Source organism: Macaca fascicularis, chromosome 18 (assembly GCF_037993035.2).
Source record: "Macaca fascicularis isolate 582-1 chromosome 18, T2T-MFA8v1.1".
Classification (NCBI taxonomy): Eukaryota; Metazoa; Chordata; class Mammalia; order Primates; family Cercopithecidae; genus Macaca; species Macaca fascicularis.
The window spans coordinates 1,589,151-1,611,385 of NC_088392.1; the positions used below are offsets into that span (position 1 = coordinate 1,589,151).

At 49.0% G+C, this 22,235-nt stretch overlaps 1 protein-coding gene across 50 annotated transcripts in view; it reads right to left on the reverse strand.

The window, feature by feature from the left end:
* Positions 1-657: 657 nt before the first annotated feature.
* The window catches only part of ATP9B (ATPase phospholipid transporting 9B (putative)), a 296,871-nt gene continuing 275,293 nt past the window's right edge, over positions 658-22,235 (reverse strand). For 40 of the 50 annotated variants that reach the window (XR_012427204.1, XR_012427206.1, XR_012427202.1 and 37 more), the window contains 5 exons: positions 21,638-21,746; positions 7,102-7,159; positions 5,860-6,063; positions 4,389-4,421; positions 658-2,632 (listed from right to left, as the gene is read on the reverse strand). Coding sequence is in view for 43 of the 50 variants with exons in the window: in XM_065533602.2 (XP_065389674.1) it covers positions 2,496-2,632; positions 4,389-4,421; positions 5,860-6,063; positions 7,102-7,159; positions 21,638-21,746 (541 nt within the window). In the remaining 7 variants the exon portion in view is untranslated. The remainder of the gene's footprint in view (positions 2,633-4,388; positions 4,422-5,859; positions 6,064-7,101; positions 7,160-21,637; positions 21,747-22,235) is intronic. The other 10 variants (XR_012427199.1, XM_074022631.1, XM_074022643.1 and 7 more) reach the window with 1 other exon arrangement.

The window sequence follows — 22,235 nt, forward strand, 5'->3', positions numbered from 1 at the left end:
GTGGGGCCAGCACAGCACTGGATGCTCGGGGACGCTGCCCATCACACGCAGAAAGGAGGAACGGGCTCCTCCTCCTGCAGCACCGCTGACTCCAGACACGCAGAATGCTCTCCCCAGGATGGGCACCCTCCTGAAGGGCTCTGGGGCTGTACGGCCGGCTCAGAATTTCTGGGGCTGACACAGGTCCAGAACCTAAAAAGCAAAGAGGTTACACCGCAAGCCGGCAGCCGGTGGAAATACAGCCTCTCGCCTGACCTCAGAGCTGGTTCCTGAACTGGAGCTGGAACTGGATCTAATGCCCATCTAATGACCCTTTAGTGGGCTGTTATTTTCTTTAATCCAGCAGAGAATCCATGTCACAGACCCGTTCCGACTGCCTTGCTGCCCGTCTGCCGGGAACGCCCTGTCCGTCTCGTTTAACCCTCACAAGCAGCAGCCCCCGTGGGGTGATTTCGTTTACGGGGGAAAAGACCCCTCCCTCCTCCCGTCTCCACCTGCCCCTGACGCATCTCGATTTCTTGAGACGAGTCTTCAACCGTCTCCTCATCAGGATCCAAGTGATCTACGGCCGGTCGTTTATCTAAAAGCTGGACTGCAGTGTTATTCCCAAAGGCTCAGGGGTTCAGCTTTTCTGAGGTTGACAATGTAATCAGTCTATTAGTGTCACAGGTGGGTGGTTTATTTGTACAGGTGCACGGGGGAGCAGCCTTTCATTTGCACTTGGCCTCCACCCCCGAGGCCCGAGCGTGTGACCCCATCTCCTGGGCTGCTGGCTGTGGACTTAAGATTTCTACCGTCCCAACGCCCCCAACACAAACTGCTCCGGCAGAAGTGATAAAGACACGTAAAATCCAAGTCAGCCCCCCAGGATGTGACTTCCGGGCGACACCGACTTGGTGCACAGAAGGGAAAATCCCAGGCAGCCTCCGGCAGCGACCAGACGCGCCCAGATCACCGAGCGGACAGCAGCGACACCTTGTGGGGACGCAGGAAATCGCACCCTCGCAGGGCCAGGCCCGTCTGGAAATTCAGAACGCTCAGGACAGATGACCCAGGAATTCCATTCAAAAGGCCTGTTGCGTATGGGGAAGACTGGCAGCTTCACTGCTCTCTGCGGCTATTTTCTCCTCCGCAAAGCTGCGGGGGACGGTAGGTGGGTGCTGGGCAGCCCCTCCGCTGGTTGGTGAAATGCCCTTGGAGAACCACGCACACAGCGCGGCCAGGATTTCAAGTGACAGGGCCCACCTTGATGGGAAACGACGCGGAAAATGAACAGGTGAAACTCCTGGCAGAGGCTGCGGTGCCTGCGTGGAAAATACAGAGAAACTCTCCTTTGAACCAAGAGGCCTGGTGTTTGACCAACTTCTGCTGAGGCCTCCAAGAAGGGGCATTGCTGCAGGCGGCACAACACACCGGTTTCGAGGAATACCCCAGGCACAGGACACAGCTGAGGAAATGAACTCCTGGCCCCAAGAACCTTCCCAGCGTCACAGAAGCGAGGGGTCTGGCTGGGCGACACCATGAATGCAGCGTGGCAGCCGCACAGGCTTTCATCGTCTCAACTGGTGTGTGTTTCCAACCAAGTAAACTCCCATGACCAGGCAAGTGAGCTATCTTAGGGGATGTGAGTTTTACAGGACAGCTGATTTCTACCTATAGAAATGGCGTTCGAGTGTGATTTTGCAAATATAAAAGGATGGGAAGGACACGCGTGCTAGCAGCAAAGTCTCTGGGCAATGATTTACGCTGGTGGCTGCAATGGATTTGTGTTCGGAAACACCACTGTTTGTACGACTTGCCTTCAGAACGTGTGAGGAGAACAGCTCTTTAGTGAGAACTCAGTAACTCCAGTGTTTTTACTGAAAAGCGAAATGCGAGTATAAAGCGAGGTGCCTTCAGCAAAGGGCAGCCGTCTGTCTGAGCAGGAGCTGCAGCTGGTGTGGACACGGGCCTCCGTGGAGCCTCAATTTTATTACATTTGAGTAGGAATGACTGTGTATTATAACATCAAAGAAAGAATGTGAATGTTAGGGAATTGCAGAAATTAAACTTTCATTCTAATTCTTAGAATGCCAGAGTAAGATAAACCCTTTACAGTAACAGTAAAATAATTCGGGCTCATTTTCAGTAGAAACTCAAGCTGCTTCAATATGGAAATAGGATTTTGACAAACACAAAAGAAGAAAGAAAAGCAGGGGTGAAGCCCCACACTGAGAGGGAGAGGCCGTCCTGGCATCTGTGCCCTGGGCTCGCCTAGCAGGGGTGAAGCCTCGCACTGAGAGGGAGAGGCCGTCCCGGCATCCGTGCCCTGGGCTCGCCTGGCAGGGCTGACGTCCCTGCACTGAGAGGGACAGGCCGTCCCGGCATCGGTGCCCTGGGCTCGCCTGGCATACCCTCCCTTTCTCGTGGTGCTCGCTTGGTAGCAATGGCAAACCCTGTGTTCACTGGAAAGGGCAGAAGGTGCTGGGACCAGCCCGCTGGGGGTGCACAACCCCTTAGGAGGCCAGCTTGCAGTAGCTTGGCGGAGACAGCTTGCGCCTCAGGTACTTGAGGACATACAGCGGGAGGCAGCTGACCACGGTGATCGCCGACACTTTCCACAGGAAGGCCACAGTGGTGATAAAGGCAACATCTGTTGGCAGGAAACAGAAAAAAAGGTAAGAGCCGACAGGAAGCCCTGGGCCCTCATGGCCACAGCCACAGACCCGGCCAGGCCACCGGGCGGTCTCAGCTTGCCACGGAACTATCACCGTACGTTTATAGGAGCCCAGCTCCAAATCTCAGGTTTTCCTGACTGCAGAATTGTTTAACCTGCATACCGGGCATAATTCATTCTTCTTTTAATGGAAAAAACAAACCAAAGCATTATAAAGAGATTGTAGGCCAGGCGCAGTGGCTGTAATCGCAGCACTTTTGGGAGGCCAAGGCAGACGGATCACTTGAGGTCAGGAGTTCGAGACCAGCCTGGCCAACATGGGAAAACCTCATCTCTACAAAAAAGACAACAAAACATTAGCCGGGCATGGTGGTGGGCACCTGTAATCCCAGCCACCAGGGAGGTGGAGGCAGGAGAATTGCTTGAACCCAGGAGGCGGAGGTTGCAGTGAGCTGAGATCACACCACTGCACTCCAGCCTGGGGACAGAGTGAGACTACATCTCAAAAAAAAAAGTTTGCAGGCCAGCTACGGTGGCTCACGCCTGTAATCCTAGAACTTTGGTACGCTGAGGCGGGTGGATCACCTGAGGTCAGGAGTTTGAGACCAGCCTGGCCAACATGGGGAAACCTTGTCTCTACTAAATATACAAAAATTATCCTGGTGTGGTGGTGGGCGCCTGTAATCCCAGCTACTCAGGAGGCTGAGGCAGGAGAATCACTTGAACTCAGGAGGTGGAGGTTGCAGTGAGCCAAGATCGCACCATTGCACTCCAGCCTGGGTAACAAGAGTGAGACTTCGTCTCAAAAAAAAAAAAAAAAAAAGGGTTGCAGATGACTAATGTCACCAAATACCACTAAATGGGTAGACAATGCTCTGTGGCAGAATTTGTAAAGGCACTGAAGCACTGGAACAGACACCAACTCACCTAACTTGTGGGAGTGGTTTGGACGATCTAGGCTAGCCGTTTTGGTTTTGGTTTTTGTTTTTTTAAGGTAGAATTGACTTTATGAGGGGCTGGGGGCATCAGAGGGCAGCCGGCAGTTCCATCTGCAACACAAATGCTCAGACCGGTCTGCTCTTAGAGGCTCTGAGCCCGGCCCACCCAGAGAATGTTCTCGCCTATCACCCTCCCAGCATCTCCACAGAAGAACCATGTACTCACCATGGCCGAGCTGTGCTGCTAATGACTAGGCCACTTACATTCCTCACAAGAAGAGGAGGTGAGAAACTGGATATTTACATACTTCGAATCTACATATAGTGGAAATCCCTTTAGACTGTTGCCGGATGGGATAAAAAGATCTATGGAGCAGAGTTAGAGGCCTTTGTAAAATAAATGACAGAGGGAAGCGCCAGATCTCTGTATGAAGGGGAAGTCCTACGTTTGTGTGTACTCATTTTCTGAAGACCCTGAAAATGTTTTCCAGGAGCTCAGCCCCTACAACTGAAAAGGCAAACATGTTTTAGGGACTCGTGCAATCCTTAGCAGATGGCAGGGGGCCTGGCCCCTTCCCTTCACTCAGGGCCACCAAGCCCCCAACAGGCAAGCCAGCAGCACTCAGCCCACGACAAGCCAAGTAAGCACATGGCCACCAGCTTACGTGACATCAGAGAGTTCGTGAGGAACACTGAATTAGAGGACGGTTTATTTTTCGGATTAGTTAAGTATCTTTATCAATATTGTTTGGCTAAATTTCTACACTTTTGAAAGAAAGGATAACTTTACCTACCTAAGAAAGCTCCAAAAGACACTCTGCCTATACCTGTTCCAAAACAGGAATAAAGAAAATAAAGGACAGATTAAAGGAGATACTGGGTATTTCAAGGGGTTAGCAAACGAATAAGAAACACATTAAAAGCAATAAAATGGCAGGTGCAAGATGCGTTTTCAATGTGGTTTTAACCTCTCATTTCCCTGCCTGTTACCATACAACTGTTTAAACATCACCGAAACCCAACAGTTAAGTTTCCTGTGTCTGAGAAGCACACACCTTGGCATTCCCGAGGAGACAGAGACCTACCCAGGTCTGAGGAGCTCACCACAGAAGGTGCACGTGCTGGAGGGCTGGCCATGTTCTGCAGGTGCGAAAGGAGCTCCGCACATTCGTTCACATGTACGTAAGCACGTTACTACTGATCTTCACACCCGTTCCCAACGGGAAGTGATACCAACTCCAGTTTGCAGATGCAAAAGCTGAGGCTCAAAGCGGTGGTGAGTCCTGCCCATGCCTGTGACGCGTGTCTTTGTCATTTTGTGAGCTCACTGTGGCACTTAGCGTGTTCACGTGTCCCTGAGTATGTTAATTCATGATCATACAGGAAAATATTCTAAAAGCCGATTTTCAAAAGAAAAATAACTAGGACATTATAATTAGAAAATAACCATTTCTTAGAAGCCACGGGTATTTTCTGAGAGTTCTTTTAAGTAAGAACAGGAATATTTCACATTTTCCTCCATAGAGGTTCACCACTGCACGAACGCTCAGGCACTGAGATGGGGACAGGTGCACAGGCGGCTCCGTGTTCGCTTCCGGCAGGCCCGAGTCCGGCTCCGTGTTCGCTTCCGGCAGGCCCGAGTCCGGCTCCGTGTTCGCTTCCCGCAGGCCCGAGTCCGGCTCCGTGTTCGCTTCCCGCAGGCCCGAGTCCGGCTCCGTGTTCGCTTCCCGCAGGCCCGAGTCCGGCTCCGTGTTCGCTTCCCGCAGGCCCGAGTCCGGCTCCGTGTTCGCTTCCCGCAGGCCCGAGTCCGGCTCCGTGTTCGCTTCCCGCAGGCCCGAGTCCGGCTCCGTGTTCGCTTCCCGCAGGCCCGAGTCCGGCTCCGTGTTCGCTTCCCGCAGATCTGAGTCCGGCTCCGTGTTCGCTTCCCGCAGATCTGAGTCGGGCTCCGTGTTCGCTTCCCGCAGGCCCGAGTCCGGCTCCGTGTTCGCTTCCCGCAGGCCCGAGTCCGGCTCCGTGTTCGCTTCCTGCAGATCTGAGTCCCAGCTGCTCCCGAGTGGCTGTGCTGCTCATGTCAGGGGACCAGCCAGTGACCAACAGGGCACCGCACCTTCATCCGTAGTGCAGGGACAGTAAGAGCAGGCACTTTCTGATATGGGTTTTACCATGATCCACAACTTAAGACAACGTATTCAGAAGTAACAATAAGAAAATGCTTCAAAATCATGAATAGACAATGATTCAGAAAACAATTCCAAGGCAACTTACCAAAATATTCATTGAGAAAAGCGAGTGAGGACACGTAGCAGCCCAGGCTGAGAAACTCGGCCACCACCATCAGCCAGTGCCATGTGCGGACGGTCAGTGCCACCATCAGCAGCTCGGTCAGGATCAGTGCGGTGAAGGAGATGGCCACCACATGGACGAACTCAGACTCGAAGAGCACTAGGGCCCCGTACATGAGGATGCCACCTGAAAAACAGCAGGAGCTTTTTCCACGCACACGAGCAGGGTGTAAGCAGCTAGAGGAAACAGCCTGGAACCAGCAGCCTCACTGAAGACCCTTAAACGAGCAGATAGGCTGGGTGCAATGGTTCACATCTGTCATCCCCGCACTCTGGGAGGCCGAGGCGGGCGGATCACGAGGTCGGAAGTTTGAGACCAGCCTGGCCAACATGCTGAAACCCCATCTCTACTAAAAATACAAAAAAATTAGCCAGGCGTGATGGCGCACACCTGTAATCCCAGCTACTCAAGAGGCTGAGGCAGGAGAATCGCTTGAACCCAGCAGACGGAGGTTGCAGTGAACTGAGACCACGCCACTGCACTCCAGCCTGGGCAACAGAGCGAGACTCTGTCAAAAAAAAAAAAAAAAAAAAAAAAAGCAGATAACTGTCATGCCCATGCTTCATGCTGATGAACAAATCGCTTAAACTCTGGATTATGGACACGAGAATACGGACAAAATAAGATGGGATCCCAGCTAGATCAGTTAGAAATGGCAAATAGAGGCTGACAAACATTCTCATCTCTGGATGCAAAGCCACACCTCTACTACCTCTACTTCAATTAGTGTAAATAGTTACGTGTTGCATGTAACTAATAGATCTGATCTGTTAGTTATGCTTTCAACAATCTCCCATTTAGATGAACACTAAACAAAGAGCAGCTAATGGCTTCTCCTTACAGAACTCAGATTCCTCAGTCTTTTCACCACTCTATGAAAGAAAGCCATTGTGCAGGGTATACAATGTGTAAGCGCTTGTTAAAATCTTTCTGGATTAACATTTAATTAAAAACTAAGTCAGTTTTTGGGTGACATGCATCAGTTAAAAAACAAAAGGGCCCATGTTGCTGGAATATTGATTGACAGGACAAACGGAAGGCAGTATTTAACTGCTGGTGACATCTTAAGCTGTCGGAATTTAATCTGCAAGTAAAAACAGTATTGCTAAAAGAAGACCAAAACAAAAAATTCTTTAGTCCAGTAAACTAAGGGTCCCGCCTTACCTTGGTAAATGCTGATTAAAACCCAGATGAGGAAGGTTTTGAAGGACAAGGACCTTCCCTAGGGAAACAGTGGAAGAGTGTCGTTAATGCGCGGAACCACCTGCTTGACTCACAGACCCCGGGTCCACAAGCCCCATCCATGCCACCCCAGCCACCTGGTCTACCAGCATTTCAGGGTGCCTTTTCCTGGCACCCGAATCCTGAAGAAGCTGCCTGGGCCCCACACGTGTCCACTGGTGCCTGAGGTTAGAGGTTCAAGTTCTCTTCTGTTTGACCTGCCGTCTTGTTCGATGTTTAAGCCATAGTTCTAATAAGCCAGGAGTGATGTATACAAGCAAACATTTTAATGAACCGGGGGGAAAGGCTCTTGGCAATAAAAACATTTACCCTTATTGTGAACAAATACTTCTGTATTTACTGTTTAGTTTTTTCAGATCAAAAGATACAAAAGGTTAACAGCTCTTCAGTAAGGATGGCACATCCCAACTGAAGTAAAAAATTATCCCTCAAACCCTTGTTGGAGAACGTGTCACATCCATAACCCCACATGGATGGAATGGGTCCTTGTGCCAGGCTCTTCACTCTGCGAAGCTGAAGGCAGGTGATGAGGGGGCCGGAGGCAGGCGAGCTCTGGCCCACAGGGTTGCTTGTCCCGCCGCACCCCTGAAGATTAATTCACAGTCCAAGAAGAGAGGCTAAGTCACTAACAACCGCCCTGACTTGTTGGTGCTAAGGAGCTGTCAACAGTGACGTGCGTCGTGAGGCCCTGTCTTGATGCGAGGACTTCGTTTACTTGACACCTTCGCGTCTATTTTCTCAGTTACGGAGGGCAGACGTCGTTTCCATTTACAGACAACGAAACTTGAGAAGTTTCCTGATTTCCTTAGGTTCTCACTGGAGGCTGGGGGCGCTAAGTGTAGTCTGCCGATCAGAGCCCAAAGTCCTACCCTGATTTAGAGCTTCCCCATCCACGGGGGAGATTCTCCGAAGGACAGGAAGTGGTTTAAAGAGCCACAGAGGAAAGACAAACCCTCAAGGAAGCTCAGGGGACACAGAAGACAGCAGGGAAGATGGAGGACGGTGACAGGCTGTGCTCAGGGCCCGTCTGAACCCGCACCTGCCTGAGTCTGCTGAAGACCTTTACACAGGCATGAGCCATCAGAGAACAGAGGCGCGGACGCTGGAACTGCGGCTATATTTCTGCAGGAGCCCACCAGTGGCAGATTTACTAATTATCATTCTAGTTGTAGTTTAAATATAAAAGACAAGTGTGGTGACATATTAAGTGTTTTCCTAGGTTGCAAGGGTTCGTGTGTGAAGATGCTGACGGAGCCTGAGCCCTTACCACATGTGAATATGAAAAGGAAGATTCAAACTCACTGTGATTAAAAAGCACTACTGCTGTTTTTTGTTTGTTTGTTTGTTTTTTGAGATGGAGTCTGGCTCTGTTGCTCAGGCTGGAGTGCAGTGGCGTGATCTCCGCTCATTGCAAGCTCCGCCTCCCGGGTTCACGCCATTCTCCTGCCTCAGCCTCCCAAGTAGCTGGGATCACAGGCGCCCGCCACCACGCCCAGCTAATTTTTTGCATTTTTAGTAGACACGGGGTTTCACCGTGTTAGCCAGGATGGTCTCGATCTCCTCACCTGGTGATCCGCCCGCCTCGGCCTCCCAAAGTGCTGGGATTACAGGCGTGAGCCACCGCGCCCAGCCAAGCACCACTGATTTTTAAAAAGCAAGAAACTTTTAAGTTAAACCGTTTATGTACTCTAAATAAGTTCTCACGGTACGTATTTCCCGAGCACATTTCTCTCCCTGGGTAATGGTAGGTGTTTGGTCTTTGCTCATGAAATTCATCTGTAATTAAGTACCTGGCTCATTTTAATCAAAAACTGTAAAAGGAAATTTATTTTGACATAAGAAAGAAAAGGCTATTTTGTGGCCTGATTTGCTGGAGTGTATTCAGTTTTATTCACGTGGGACAATGACGGGCGTCTACGTGGAAAGATAAAGCAGCGTTTGTGCGGTCTCTCTTGTTAGGAGCTGCCAGCAGGGAGCCAGCACCGCAGACCCGCACCCGTGGGCTGTTCCGTATCGAAGCAGACGACATTATAGATTAATAAAAGCAAACACAACAGAACGGGTACAAAAACCATCAATAAAATAGATAGTTTGAGAAAAACATGCGTACATCTCCTATTAATGGCTCCCAGACTGTAGCTGAGAACAAAATCCTGTTATATTTGATGGTACAGACACGTTACTCAAAGAAGCAATTCATTCACTAAGGGTTTCATGTGACGGACAAAGTCGCTCTTCCTGGGCCAGGTACCACTTCCTCTGGTTTAGGAAGAGGAAGCCGTCTGTTACTCTGACTGATGCCCCCGTATGTGTGGAATACCTGGAGTGGAGTCCTGCCTAGCGCACGCCTTCCTGCTGCATCCTCGGGCTCAGGACTTAATCTCTGTGCCTCCGTTCCCTCCTCTGTGAAATAGAATAGTGGTATGTGGCTCATGTGCATGAAATAAAATGAGCCATGAAATAAAATATGCACAATGCCAGCAGCATAGTAAATATTCAATGAATGCTACTGTTATATTTACCAATTAAATATTATGGATTCAGAAAGTATATTTCATTTTTTTTTTTTTTTTTTTTTGAGACGGAGTCTCACTCTGTCCCCCTTGCTGGAGTGCAGTGGCCGGATCTCAGCTCACTGCAAGCTCCGCCTCCCGGGTTCAGGCCATTCTCCTGCCTCAGCCTCCCGAGTAGCTGGGACTACGGGCGCCCGCCACCTCGCCTGGCTAGTTTTTTTTTTGTATTTTTTAGTAGAGACGGGGTTTCACTGTGTTAGCCAGGATGGTCTCGATCTCCTGACCTCGTGATCCACCCATCTCGGCCTCCCAAAGTGCTGGGATTACAGGCTTGAGCCACCGCGCCCGGCCCAGAAAGTATATTTCTATTGTACCAAAAAACGTAAAAAATAAAATCAAGCTAATTTTTTTTTTTTTTTTTTTTGAGACGGAGTCTCACTCTGTCGCCCAGGCTAGAGTGCAGTGGCGCAATCTCAGCTTATTGCAACCTCCACCTCCCAGGTTCAAGCGATTCTCCTGCCTCAGCCTCCCTAGTGGCTGCGATTACAGGTGTGTACCACCACGCCCAGCTAATTGTTGTACTTTTAGTAGAGACGGGGTTTTGTCATGTTGGCCAGGATGGCCTCGAACTCCTGACCTCAGGTGATCTGTCCGCCTTGGCCTCCCAAAGTGCTGGGATTACAAGCGTGAGCCACTGTGCCCAGTCAAATCAAGCAAATTTTAAAGAAAGATTAACCCACCTTAAAGTCATATGCGCACAATTATTCGTTTGGAAGGCTCAGGGCGGCGGTGCACGGAGCACGCTCATGCGTGCATGACATGAGACGGGGTCCCTCTGCGTGGATCGGCACTGTGGGATGAGACCAGCCCCTCCAAAATGCCAGGGCTCCTGTCCTGAGTCTGTAACCACTGTTCTCACTATTACAATTTATTCTCCCAGCCTACCTCCACAATATACTTTCTCTGATTCTTTTTTTTTTTTTTTTTTTTTGAGATGGAGTCTCGCTTTGTCTCCGAGGCTGGAGTGCAGTGGTGCAATCTTGGCTCACTGCAAGCCCCACCTCCTGGGTTCATGCCATTCTCCTGCCTCAGCCTCCTGAGTAGCTGGGACTACAGGCGCCCGCCACCACGCCCGGCTAATTTTTTGTATTTTTAGTAGAGACGGGGTTTCACTGTGTTAGCCAGGATGGTCTCCATCTCCTGACCTCATGATCTGCCTGCCTCGGCCTCCCAATCTGATTCTTAGTAGAACAACAACAATAAAAAATTTCGCCTGTTCCCATAATTGTAATTATTTGAGGGAAGTTTGGGAGTGTGGAGTAGAAAGATCCTATAGGCAGACACAAGAGGAGAAAAAGATGCAGCCAAAGTGTATCAAGAACAAACTCTACAAACAGAGAGGGAAGGATGGTGCGCGTGGTGGCGCGGGGGAGAGAAGCCCCAGTTAACTGGGGCTCTGCACGTGTCTCTGGCCTTGGCAGGAAGGGAGGCTGGAGAGGAAGAGCAGGTTTCCTGCCACTCAGCGCCCGGCCTGCCCTGCTCCTGAGGGTGTGAAGGTCCTGCAGCAAAGGGGCGGGTAAGCAACGTCCCAGCAGCTCCTCTGCTTGCCAGGCTCACTCCACTGTCGCTTTTCTTTCTTCTATTAATGGTCTGAAATTATGGTTACTGATTTCTTCAAGGTCTCATTCCTTCATTCTTACATGGATAAGCTCAATTTCATTAAACACAAATCACAGAATACAAAATGAACTTCAAATATTACTGGACAGAAAGTTGCTGGACAGGTTAAACGGGAGCTGCCAAGCAGACAGTGTGCACCTAAATGGGCTTGCTGCCGCGGACTGGTCGCAGCTGGGCCAGGGCCAGGCCAGACATGGGCTGGTTATAAACTCCATACTTTGAAGGATAAGACTGCAGCTTTGCAAACACAATTCTGATTTTGTAGAGACAGGGTCCTGATCTATTGCTGAGGGATGGAGTGCAGTGGTGCGATCACAGTTCACCGCAGCCTCCACCTTCCAGGCTGAAGTGATTCTCCAGTCCAGGCAGCTGGGACCACAGGCACATGGTGCCGTGCCCAATTCTGTTCATCTCTCCTAGGAAAACTGAAGACTTTCTCGGCTCTGACTCTGTTTTCTAATCATTTTGCCTTGAGATCACTTTAGACTTGCAGGGAAGCTGCAGAAGCAGTGCAGACAGCCCCACGGCACCGTCCAGCTCACCCGGGACCACGGCGCCGTCCAGCTCACCCGGGACCACGGCGCCGTCCAGCTCTCCCGGGGCCACGGCGCCGTCCAGCTCACCCGGGGCCACGGCGCCGTCCAGCTCACCCGGGGCCACGGCGCCGTCCAGCTCTCCCGGGGCCACGGCGCCGTCCAGCTCTCCCGGGGCCACGGCGCCGTCCAGCTCACCTAGGGCAACACTCCACGAAGACACAGACACACCCCTTGGCAGAGAAACGGTGCGGAGGTCCCGGTTTTTCTCGAACGCAATTTTCCTGCCCAGGGCCCCTGCACTGCCCTGGCCGTCATGTCTCCTGGGCTCTGTGATTTGGCCAGTGCCTCTGTCTCCCCGTCTTTAATGACCTGGCTGCTCCTCAAAGCTCTGGACATGTCTTTGTGGAATGCCCTTGTTTTGGATTTGTCCGATGTCTTCTAGCGATGACACTACTGGGGAGGATTTGTTGAGGGGACGCGTGTTCCCCGCAGGGCTCCACAGCAGGAGGTGTGGCCTCTCTCATCCCTGGTGATGGGAACTGTGACCCCGGGGTTCTGCGTCCCTTGGAAGACCTCGTGACAGTGGCTGCTGCCCTGATGCCTCCGCGGGGCCTCTGACTGCCCTGGTTCCTTCACATTTATAACTGGAATCCTCCGGTTGAGGAGGCGCTTTCTCTGCATATACATGGTGGAGGTGGAGGTATCTGTGTGCTCTCTGGGTACCATCTAGTCATGCTGCTGTCTGGGCTGCTGTGCAGGGCGTTAGGTGCTGGGCCCTGGGAGGCTCAGTCTCTGACGCCGTCGGACCCGTCTCCTCCACCAGCCGCACTGATTCTTGTTCAGCAGTTCCTTACTTTTTTGTTCCACAAGAAGTTCCAGGCTCATCTTGTATTTTCCTTGCCTCAGCCCTGGAATTAACCCCTTCTCTAGGGCTCTGCACGGTGGGGGACAGCACAGGGCCTCGTCCGCATGATCTGCACACTGAGCATGCTCATTGCCGCCGGGGTTCGATTCCAGCTGCTCGATGTACGGCCTAGGACTGTGTGTTTACTAAGCCATGCTCACACATGTCCATGTTTATTTCTTCATCTATTTATTTATCTCACAGAAATCACAAGCCCAAACTGATCTGGGCTTCAATCTAGCCCTATATTTCTAACTTTGTCACTAACAGGGAGAAATCTGCTTCTCATTAGCTACCAGGCATGGGCTTATTGGTTCCTGTGAGAAGCAAATGCCAAACGTAGCCCATGGTTTGCAGTTCTTTTTTTTTTTTTTGAGACGGAGTCTCGCTCTGTCACCCAGGCTGGAGTACAGTGGCCGGATCTCAGCTCACTGCAAGCTCCGCCTCCCGGGTTCCCGCCATTCTCCTGCCTCAGCCTCCCGAGTAGCTGGGACTACAGGCGCCCGCCACCTCGCCCGGCTAGTTTTTTGTATTTTTTAGTAGAGACGGGGTTTCACCGGGTTGGCCAGGATGGTCTCGATCTCCTGACCTCGTGATCCGCCCGTCTCGGCCTCCCAAAGTGCTGGGATTACAGGTGCAGTTCTTTTTGTCTTCAGCCTTACAGCGAACCAGAGGCAAAAGCTTTTCCTAAGCCACTGAAAAGAGCTCCTTTCTCCCCAGCCCACAGCGTGGTTCTGTGGTTCATGGGCCCATGCAGCCCACGCTGTCCTCCCGTGGGCTCCATGCTGGTGCCGTCCAGTGGGCTCTGACAGGGGCACAGTCAGGTGTCCCCCACCACCACGCCACACAGAGCAGCTCCCGCACCCACACCCCCTTGGGCTGCCTCTCCGGTCACCCTCTACACTCAAACCGTTAGCGGCCACAGGCGGGTCTCTTCCCTACAGTTCTGCACCTCCCAGGTGTCAAGTAAAAAGAACCAACTTTCCAGTCTGGCTTCTGTTGTGCAGCAAAATGCAAAATGTATGATCCAACATGTCGTGTGAGCCAGCAGTAACCCTCTCACTGCTCAGCGCAATCCCACTGCCTGGTGGTATGACACACAGACTGTCCATGTCCACTAGGATGTCCTTCCATCACGCACGGGCTGTCCCTGTCCACGGAGATGTCCTTCATCCACACACAGACTGTCCATGTCCACTAGGATGTCCTTCCATCACACACAGACTGTCCCCGTCCACAGTGATGTCCTCCATCCACACACGGGCTGTCCCCGTCCACAGTGATGTCCTCCATCCACACACAGACTGTCCCCGTCCACAGTGATGTCCTCCATCCACACACGGGCTGTCCCCGTCCACAGTGATGTCCTCCATCCACGCACGGGCTGTCCCCGTCCACGGAGATGTCCTCCATCCACACACGGGCTGTCCCCGTCCACGGAGATGTCCTCCATCCACGCATGGGCTGTCCCCGTCCACGGAGATGTCCTCCATCCACGCATGGGCTGTCCCCGTCCACGGAGATGTCCTCCATCCACGCATGGGCTGTCCCTGTCTACGGAGATGTCCTCCATCCACGCACGGGCTGTCCCTGTCCACGGAGATGTCCTCCATCCACGCATGGGCTGTCCCTGTCTACGGAGATGTCCTCCATCCACGCACGGGCTGTCCCCGTCTACGGAGATGTCCTCCATCCACGCACGGGCTGTCCCCGTCCACAGTGATGTCCTCCATCCACGCACGGGCTGTCCCTGTCCACAGTGATGTCCTCCATCCACGCACGGGCTGTCCCCGTCCACGGAGATGTCCTTCATCACGCACGGGCTGTCCCCGTCCACGGAGATGTCCTCCATCCACTGGCTGAAGGGCATAGGGTTGTTTCCAGTTTTTGGCAACGATGACAGTGCTGCTGTGAACATTCATATATACGATTTAGTATGAATCTGTTTTCATCTCTCTTGGAGAAATACCCAGGAATGGACTACTGGGTCATGGGGTAAATATATGTTTACCTTTGTAAGAAATGCCCAAACTGTCTTCCAAAGAGGCTGCGCCATCCTTCCTTCACCCCCACAGTGAAGGGGAGTCTCTGTTGCTCTGGGTCCTCCCAGCCCTTCATGTTGCCGGTGTTTTGGCTGCTCTAGCACTGGGGGGTACGCAGCAACTCACTGTGGCTTCAACTTGCAGTTCCCTGATGAAAGTGACACCGAGCATCTTCACAGGCTTCCTTGCCATCTGAGGATCATCTCTGAGGTGGTGTCCAGTAATATCTCCTGTCTGCTTTAAAAACTGGGTTGTTTTCTCGTTGAATTTTGGGGATGTCTTATATACTATAGAAACAACTCCTTTATCAAAAGTGTGACGTGCAAATATTTTCTTCCAGGCTGTGGCTTGTTTTTTCATTTCTTTAACAGTATCATTCACAGAGAAAAATGTTTTCTTTTTTTTTTTGGAGACAGGGTCTCACTCTGTCACCTAGGCTGGAGTGCAGTGGCTCAATCACAGATCACTGCAGCCTCCACCTCCTTGGCTCAAGCAATCCTCCCACCTTAGCCCGAGTAGCTGGGACTACAGGCACACAGCAACCACCATGCTCAGCTAATTTTTTCTATTTTTGGTAGAGACACGGTCTTACTATATTGCCCAGACTGGTATTGAACTTCTGGGCTCAAGTTTTCCTCTCGCCTTAGCCTCCCAAAGTGATGGTATTACAGGCATGATAAGTCACTGCAACTGGCCAAAACTTTTAAATTATGATAAAGTCTAATTTATTATTTTTTCCCTTTAAGGATCATGATTTTGATCTCATGTCTGAAAACTCTTTGCCTAACCGAAGGTCATGCATATTTGGTGTGTATTTTCTTCTGAAAGGTTTATAGCTTTACATGTAGGTCAAGGGTCCACTTTGGGTGCATTTTCACATGAGGTGTGAGGTGGAGGCTGCAGGTCTGTTGCTCATGAGCAGCCAGTTGTCCCAACAGCTGCAGACACAACTCTTCTCCATCTGATTTCCTCTCACGTTTGCCAAAGATCATCTGACAGATGTGAGTGTATTTCTGGGCTCTCTTTTCTGTTCCATTGATCTTTTTGTTTGTCCTTCTGCCAATAACACATTGTCTAATTGATTACTGTTTCACAGTAAGTCTTGGAATCAGGTAGTGTGTTTTCCAACTCTGTTCTTTTTCTAAATTATTCTGGCAATTCGAGTTCCCTTGCCTTTCCGTATAAATTCTAGAGTGAGCTTGTCAATGTGCAACAACACTGAAGCTCTCACTCCAGGAACATCTGTTCACGCCTCTCACTCCAGGAATATCTGTTTACGCCTCTCGATGCATGAACATCTGTTCACGTCTCTCAATCCAGGATCATCTGTTTACACCTCTCACTCCAGGAACATCTGTTCACGCCTCTCACTCCAGGAACATCTGTTTATGCCTCTCAACCCAGGAATATCTGTTTATGCTTCTCAATGCATGAACATCTGTTCACACCTCTCACTCTGGGAACATCTGTTCACGTCTCTCACTCCGGGAACATCTGTTCACGTCTCTCACTCCGGGAACATCTGTTCACGTCTCTCACTCCAGGAATATGTTTACGCCTCTCGATGCATGAACATCTGTTCACGCCTCTCAATCCAGGATCATTTGTTTACGCCTCTCACTCCAGGAACATCTGTTCACGCCTCTCACTCCAGGATCATCTGTTTACGCCTCTCACTCCAGGAACATCTGTTCACGCCTCTCACTCCGGGAATATCTGTTCACGCCTCTCAATGCATGAACATCTGTTCACACCTCTCACTCCGGGAACATCTGTTCACGCCTCTCAATCCAGGAATATCTGTTCACGCCTCTCACTCCAGGATCATCTGTTCATGCCTCTCACTCCGGGAACATCTGTTTACGCCTCTTAATGAATGAACATCTGTTCACGCCTCTCACTCCGGGAATATCTGTTCACGCCTCTCACTCCGGGAACATCTGTTCACGCCTCTCAATGCATGAACATCTGTTCACGCCTCTCACTCCAGGATCATCTGTTTACGCCTCTCACTCCAGGAACATCTGTTCACGCCTCTCACTCCGGGAATATCTGTTCACGCCTCTCAATGCATGAACATCTGTTCACGCCTCTCACTCCGGGAACATCTGTTCACGCCTCTCAATCCAGGAATATCTGTTCACGCCTCTCACTCCAGGATCATCTGTTCATGCCTCTCACTCCGGGAACATCTGTTTACGCCTCTTAATGAATGAACATCTGTTCACGCCTCTCACTCCGGGAACATCTGTTCATGCCTCTCACTCCAGGAACATCTGTTCACGCCTCTCACTCCGGGAATATCTGTTCACGCCTCTTAATGAATGAACATCTGTTCACGCCTCTCACTCCGGGAACATCTGTTCACGCCTCTCAATGAATGAACATCTGTTCACGCCTTTCACTCCAGGATCATCTGTAAATGCCTCTCAATGCATGAACATCTGTTCACGCCTCACTCCGGGAATATCTGTTCATGCCTCTCAATGAATGAACATCTGTTCACGCCTCTCACTCCAGGAACATCTGTTCACGCCTCTCAATCCGGGATCGCCTGTTCACGCCTCTCAATCCGGGATCGCCTGTTCACGCCTCTCAATCCGGGATCGCCTGTTCGCGCCTCTCAATCCGGGATCGCCTGTTCGCGCCTCTCAATCCGGGATCGCCTGTTCGCGCCTCTCAATCCGGGATCGCCTGTTCGCGCCTCTCAATCCGGGATCGCCTGTTCGCGCCTCTCAATCCGGGATCGCCTGTTCGCGCCTCTCAATCCGGGATCGCCTGTTCGCGCCTCTCAATCCGGGATCGTCTGTTCGCGCCTCTCAATCCGGGATCGTCTGTTCGCGTCTCTCAATCTGGGATCGTCTGTCTACACCTCTCAATCCCGGAACATCTGTTTACGCCTTTTACAGTTTCTTTCCTCAGTGTTGTTGGTTTCCAGCGCACAGATCTTGTGTGTATTTTGTTAGAGGTACACTTCAGTGTTTCACGTTCTTGTATTATTATAAATGCTTAAATGTATTATTATATTTACACATTTTTTCACACCCCAATTATTCATTGCTAATATACAGAATCAGAAATGATTTTGAAAAATTATTCCTTGTATCCTGAAACTTTATGAAGTTTACTAGTATAGGAGGTTGTATGTGTGTGGATTCTACATAGAAAATTATAGTATCTACAAACAGATATTTTTATTTCCTCCTTTCTAATCTCAATGTTTTAAATTTCCTTTTATTGCCTTATTCACTATTATTTTGAAAAGTATATAACTATATGAATATACATTTCAAAAGATAAAACCATTTGAGAGTATTCTACAGAAAATAAAAAATAGTAAAGGGGTCCGAATGGTTCAATACCTAATGGTTTCAAAGATTTTATGAAGAACTGTATGATATTACCTACTTGATATCTTTACAATTAGCACAACTACAAATCAAATGTCTTTGGAGTTAGCTGGTAATGTAAGATTATGAATTGGTAACAAAATTCACAGCCACAATCTGAGATATTCTGGGACCACGTGGGCTGGCTCAGTTAACCAGGGTCACCTTACTAGTCCTGATGCCTGGATCTTGGAGTTAAGTAGCCTCTCTAAGTGGTCACGCACCATTCAGAATGAATGAAGACATGTGCAGAGTTAGGAGAGAGATGAGTAGGTCAGCTTCCTGTCTTATTGGCATCCAGAAAATTAAGTCCCTGAACTCATCTTGATTAAAGTTTAATAATTCAAAGCAAAATTTGAGCTTCAAAAGAACAACAAAATATTGTTGCAAATATACCATTTTCTGTAAAGAATAAAAGCTACATAGTTTTAGGAAAGCAAAGGAAATCCTGACTCTTGGTTTAACTGATTCATTCACTGCCTCATTCATTTATCAAATACTTACTGAATAGATACTGTGTCCATGTGTGGCTCAGGCCATCGAGACACAACAGGGGACAAATGTTTATACTCGAGGTTGGCTAACTCATTAGGACAGTAAATGAGATTTATAATGCGTGCCTTATTTGTACTTTTAGATTAAAAAGACTGGTTATCAAATACACATGAAAAAGAGGAGATTTTCTTTCCAGTTGAGTCTTTTCCTGTGTGCAGGGAATGCACGCCTTGCCTCTGAAGGTGTTTTATAAATTTACCGTGACCTGAGATATGACTCAGAACTGACAGGACTGGCACTCGCTGGTCAGCCACTCACATTTCAGCCTGTAGCCCTTTACGCTGTTGCTCTATGCCACGGATTAACTGCTTTCTTAGCCTGACTAGAACACAGGCTTGCTGAGAGCAGGGCTATGTTGTCTTACATCACAGGAGCTTGAGCCGACGGACTGGGGACTCGGTGTCCACTGACACTGACCAGCTTGGATAGACTACGTCGGCACATCCAGTCTCCAGCTGCCCCGGTCATCAGACAACAACGCAGAGTGCTGCAGTCTGCGCCACCTTGGTGAACTGTTCAGAAGTAACAGAAAGCTTCAAAATAATTCTTTAGCTTCAATAAGAAAAAACAACTAAATTAACTTTAGTGGCTCAGTACTTTAGTGCTATTTTCTTTTCAAAGGATTTGAAGTGTAGTCGATTAAAAAGAAAGTTACTGGGCAACAGAGCGAGACTCCATCTCCAAAAAAAAAAAAAAAAGTTACAATGCAGATAAGATGTTGAAGAAAAGAAGCCTAGAGAAAATGAGTGACTGAATTCTTGACCAAAAAAAAAAAATGTAGGGATGGTGATCTGACTTTAGGATACTAAAACAGTCTAAATTGTTGATCACCTTAACAAAAATGGAAATTTAATGCCCTTAATGAGATCCAACTCAATCAGAAGTGAACAGGGTTCAATGGCACCAGTGAGTAACACAAAACGTACTGATTCCATGGCCACAGTTAGGGATAATCAGCGGCTCCGTCAGACACCTGTGGCCTTACGAGCATCTTGTTTCCAGAGTGATTTAGATATCCACAAAGAAAGAGACCGGCGGGTACAATCTCAATCCTTGAAAACAGTGAAAACGTGTTAGTGCCTCACTCCAACAGCCGGTCAACATGGCTGTGGCATGATGGTCCTATGACAAGCTTCTCCCAGCACAGTGATCTAGGAGCACCGGCTGGGGCTACGAGACCCCTAGTGACCTTTGCCCTGCTTGGGTGCTGGTTTCCTAGGTTTGAGGGTAGAGCATCAGGGTTTAACGTTCTTACATGAAAGGCTTGTTTCCGTACGTTTGTAAGGCAGCATTTAGGTAAACATTTTTGGAGTCTCTGGGAATGAGGAAATGCGTATGCTACTAAAATGATCATTATTCATACTGGCTTCCCGAAGTTTTTGGATCTTTGCTCCCTACTCTGCTGGACTTCATCACAATGGTTTCATCAGTTTAAGACACTTAACCAGTCTTCCTTCGAGCTGTAGATGTGACCTGGTATGAGGTTTCCCAGTCGCCATGATGATATCACCATTATGATAATAATGCTTGATATTTATATTTCATGTGATACTGGTGAGCTAGCTTTATTTGTCTTGATTAAAACAGCAATGAGAATTCTTTATTTTTTTTCAAGAAACTTTAAAGTCTTTATTTCATTAGACCCTTACAATAACATCAAGAAATCAAAAAGTTAACATGGCTTCCCCAGCACCTCTCTGGCTAATGAGTGGTTATAGCTGGACTAGAGTCTAGTTCGTCAGTCAGTGGTTAGCTGGGTAAGAGTCTAGTTTGTTAGTGGTTAGTTGTTATTAGATAGAGTATCATTTGTTAGTTACTAGTTAGACGGGAGTCTAGTTTCTCAGTTTGTGGTTAGCTAGGTAAGAAGGTAGTTGGTTAATTAGTGGTTAGTTGGACTAGAATCTGTTTGTTAGGTAGTCATTAACTTTCTTTAATGCCTAATCTAATTCTTTCTTTACCATACAGCTACTGCTTTAAAAATCTGAGTTGATAAACCTGTCATTTATCAATTGTAAATCTAAATTTAATTGCAGGTTAGTGGATTTTGTTCTCAATGTTGGCTCAAAAAAGCTAGCTTTGTGGAAAATACCAGAGTTACCATGATTTGTGTCTGCAGAGCTAAGCCTCTCTTCTACCCTGCATCCTTACACGTTCTATGCTATAAAATATGCTGTTGTAAGAATATGATAAATTCAAAGCCTCCTTTAATCCTAACAGAGCACAGTTTTAAGCCAAATAAATGCATCTTTTGCAGAGTTTCAGGTAACTGAAGTTTCCTGGGGTGGATTTTTTTCTTGGTGGCATCACTGCAAAAATAGTCTATGGACCCCAGGGACAGACGCATGCTGTCAGTCACTTTTCAGATATAATTGTGAAATCCACAACTATCGACAGACTTAGAAATACACAGGAAACGTGAAGCCCATGGGTTCCCCAGCTTTGGAACGCTACTTCTGCAGCAGGTGCAGTGACACTGTCCGGGAGCCTTTCTATAGAAATTACGAAGCGAGCTCTTCTCTGACATTTGGTGAGCTCGCTTCATGAAAGTTCCACAAATGGTGAGAGCATCTTTTACAATTCTAATTTTACGTACGATATTAGAGCTTTGTTGCAAACATTTGAGAAATTTTTTTCCCTGAGATGTTTTTCCCCTTTTGAAGTTTAACTCAAAGAGAAAATGCCAAAAATAATTAGGAGACATAAAAAACGTCTTGAAGGACAGAGAATCGTTTTTCACAAAATGCTTGGAAATGCCTCCTGACTGGCCTGTTTCTCACTCGTGTAAAATGCCAGGCGTGAGTGCCAGTCTTGAGGCAGACAGCCTGCCTGAGGCCCATACCTTGGTGAGGTCCTTGTACAGCTCCGGGTAGAGCATCGCCATCTCTGGCTTCACGTCCTGGTCCAGCACTAAGGAGAACACTGGGAACATGGTGTATATGGTGGCATACCTGCAAGACCAAAAGCGGAGTGCAACGGGCCTGAGAAACTTCTACCACACGGCTATAAAGAGACCTCTGGATTAGAGGTCACAGTTTCAAAAACACCAAAACGTACTCCACAAAAACCAACAAAGTAATTTGGCAACCAAGTAAGATGATTGCGGAGACTGAATATTTATCTCAGAGCACAGTAGCATGTTTTATAAGTCACAAATGCTTACAGGGAGAAGAATGATTTTTAAAAATGTTTACCTTTCTATGTTGAGATCATTGTAGACTCATATGCAGTTGTCAGGAATAGCACAGAGATTTTCTGTGATCTTTACCCAGTTCTCCCATTGGTAACATCTTAGATAAGTGTAGTGTGAACCTCACCACCAGGATCCATAAGGACACCTCCAGACCCAGGGCCCCTCGCATAGGGTCCCTCACGCGGACACCTCCAGACCCAGGGCACCCCTCGCACAGGGTCCCTCATACGGACACCTCCAGACCCAG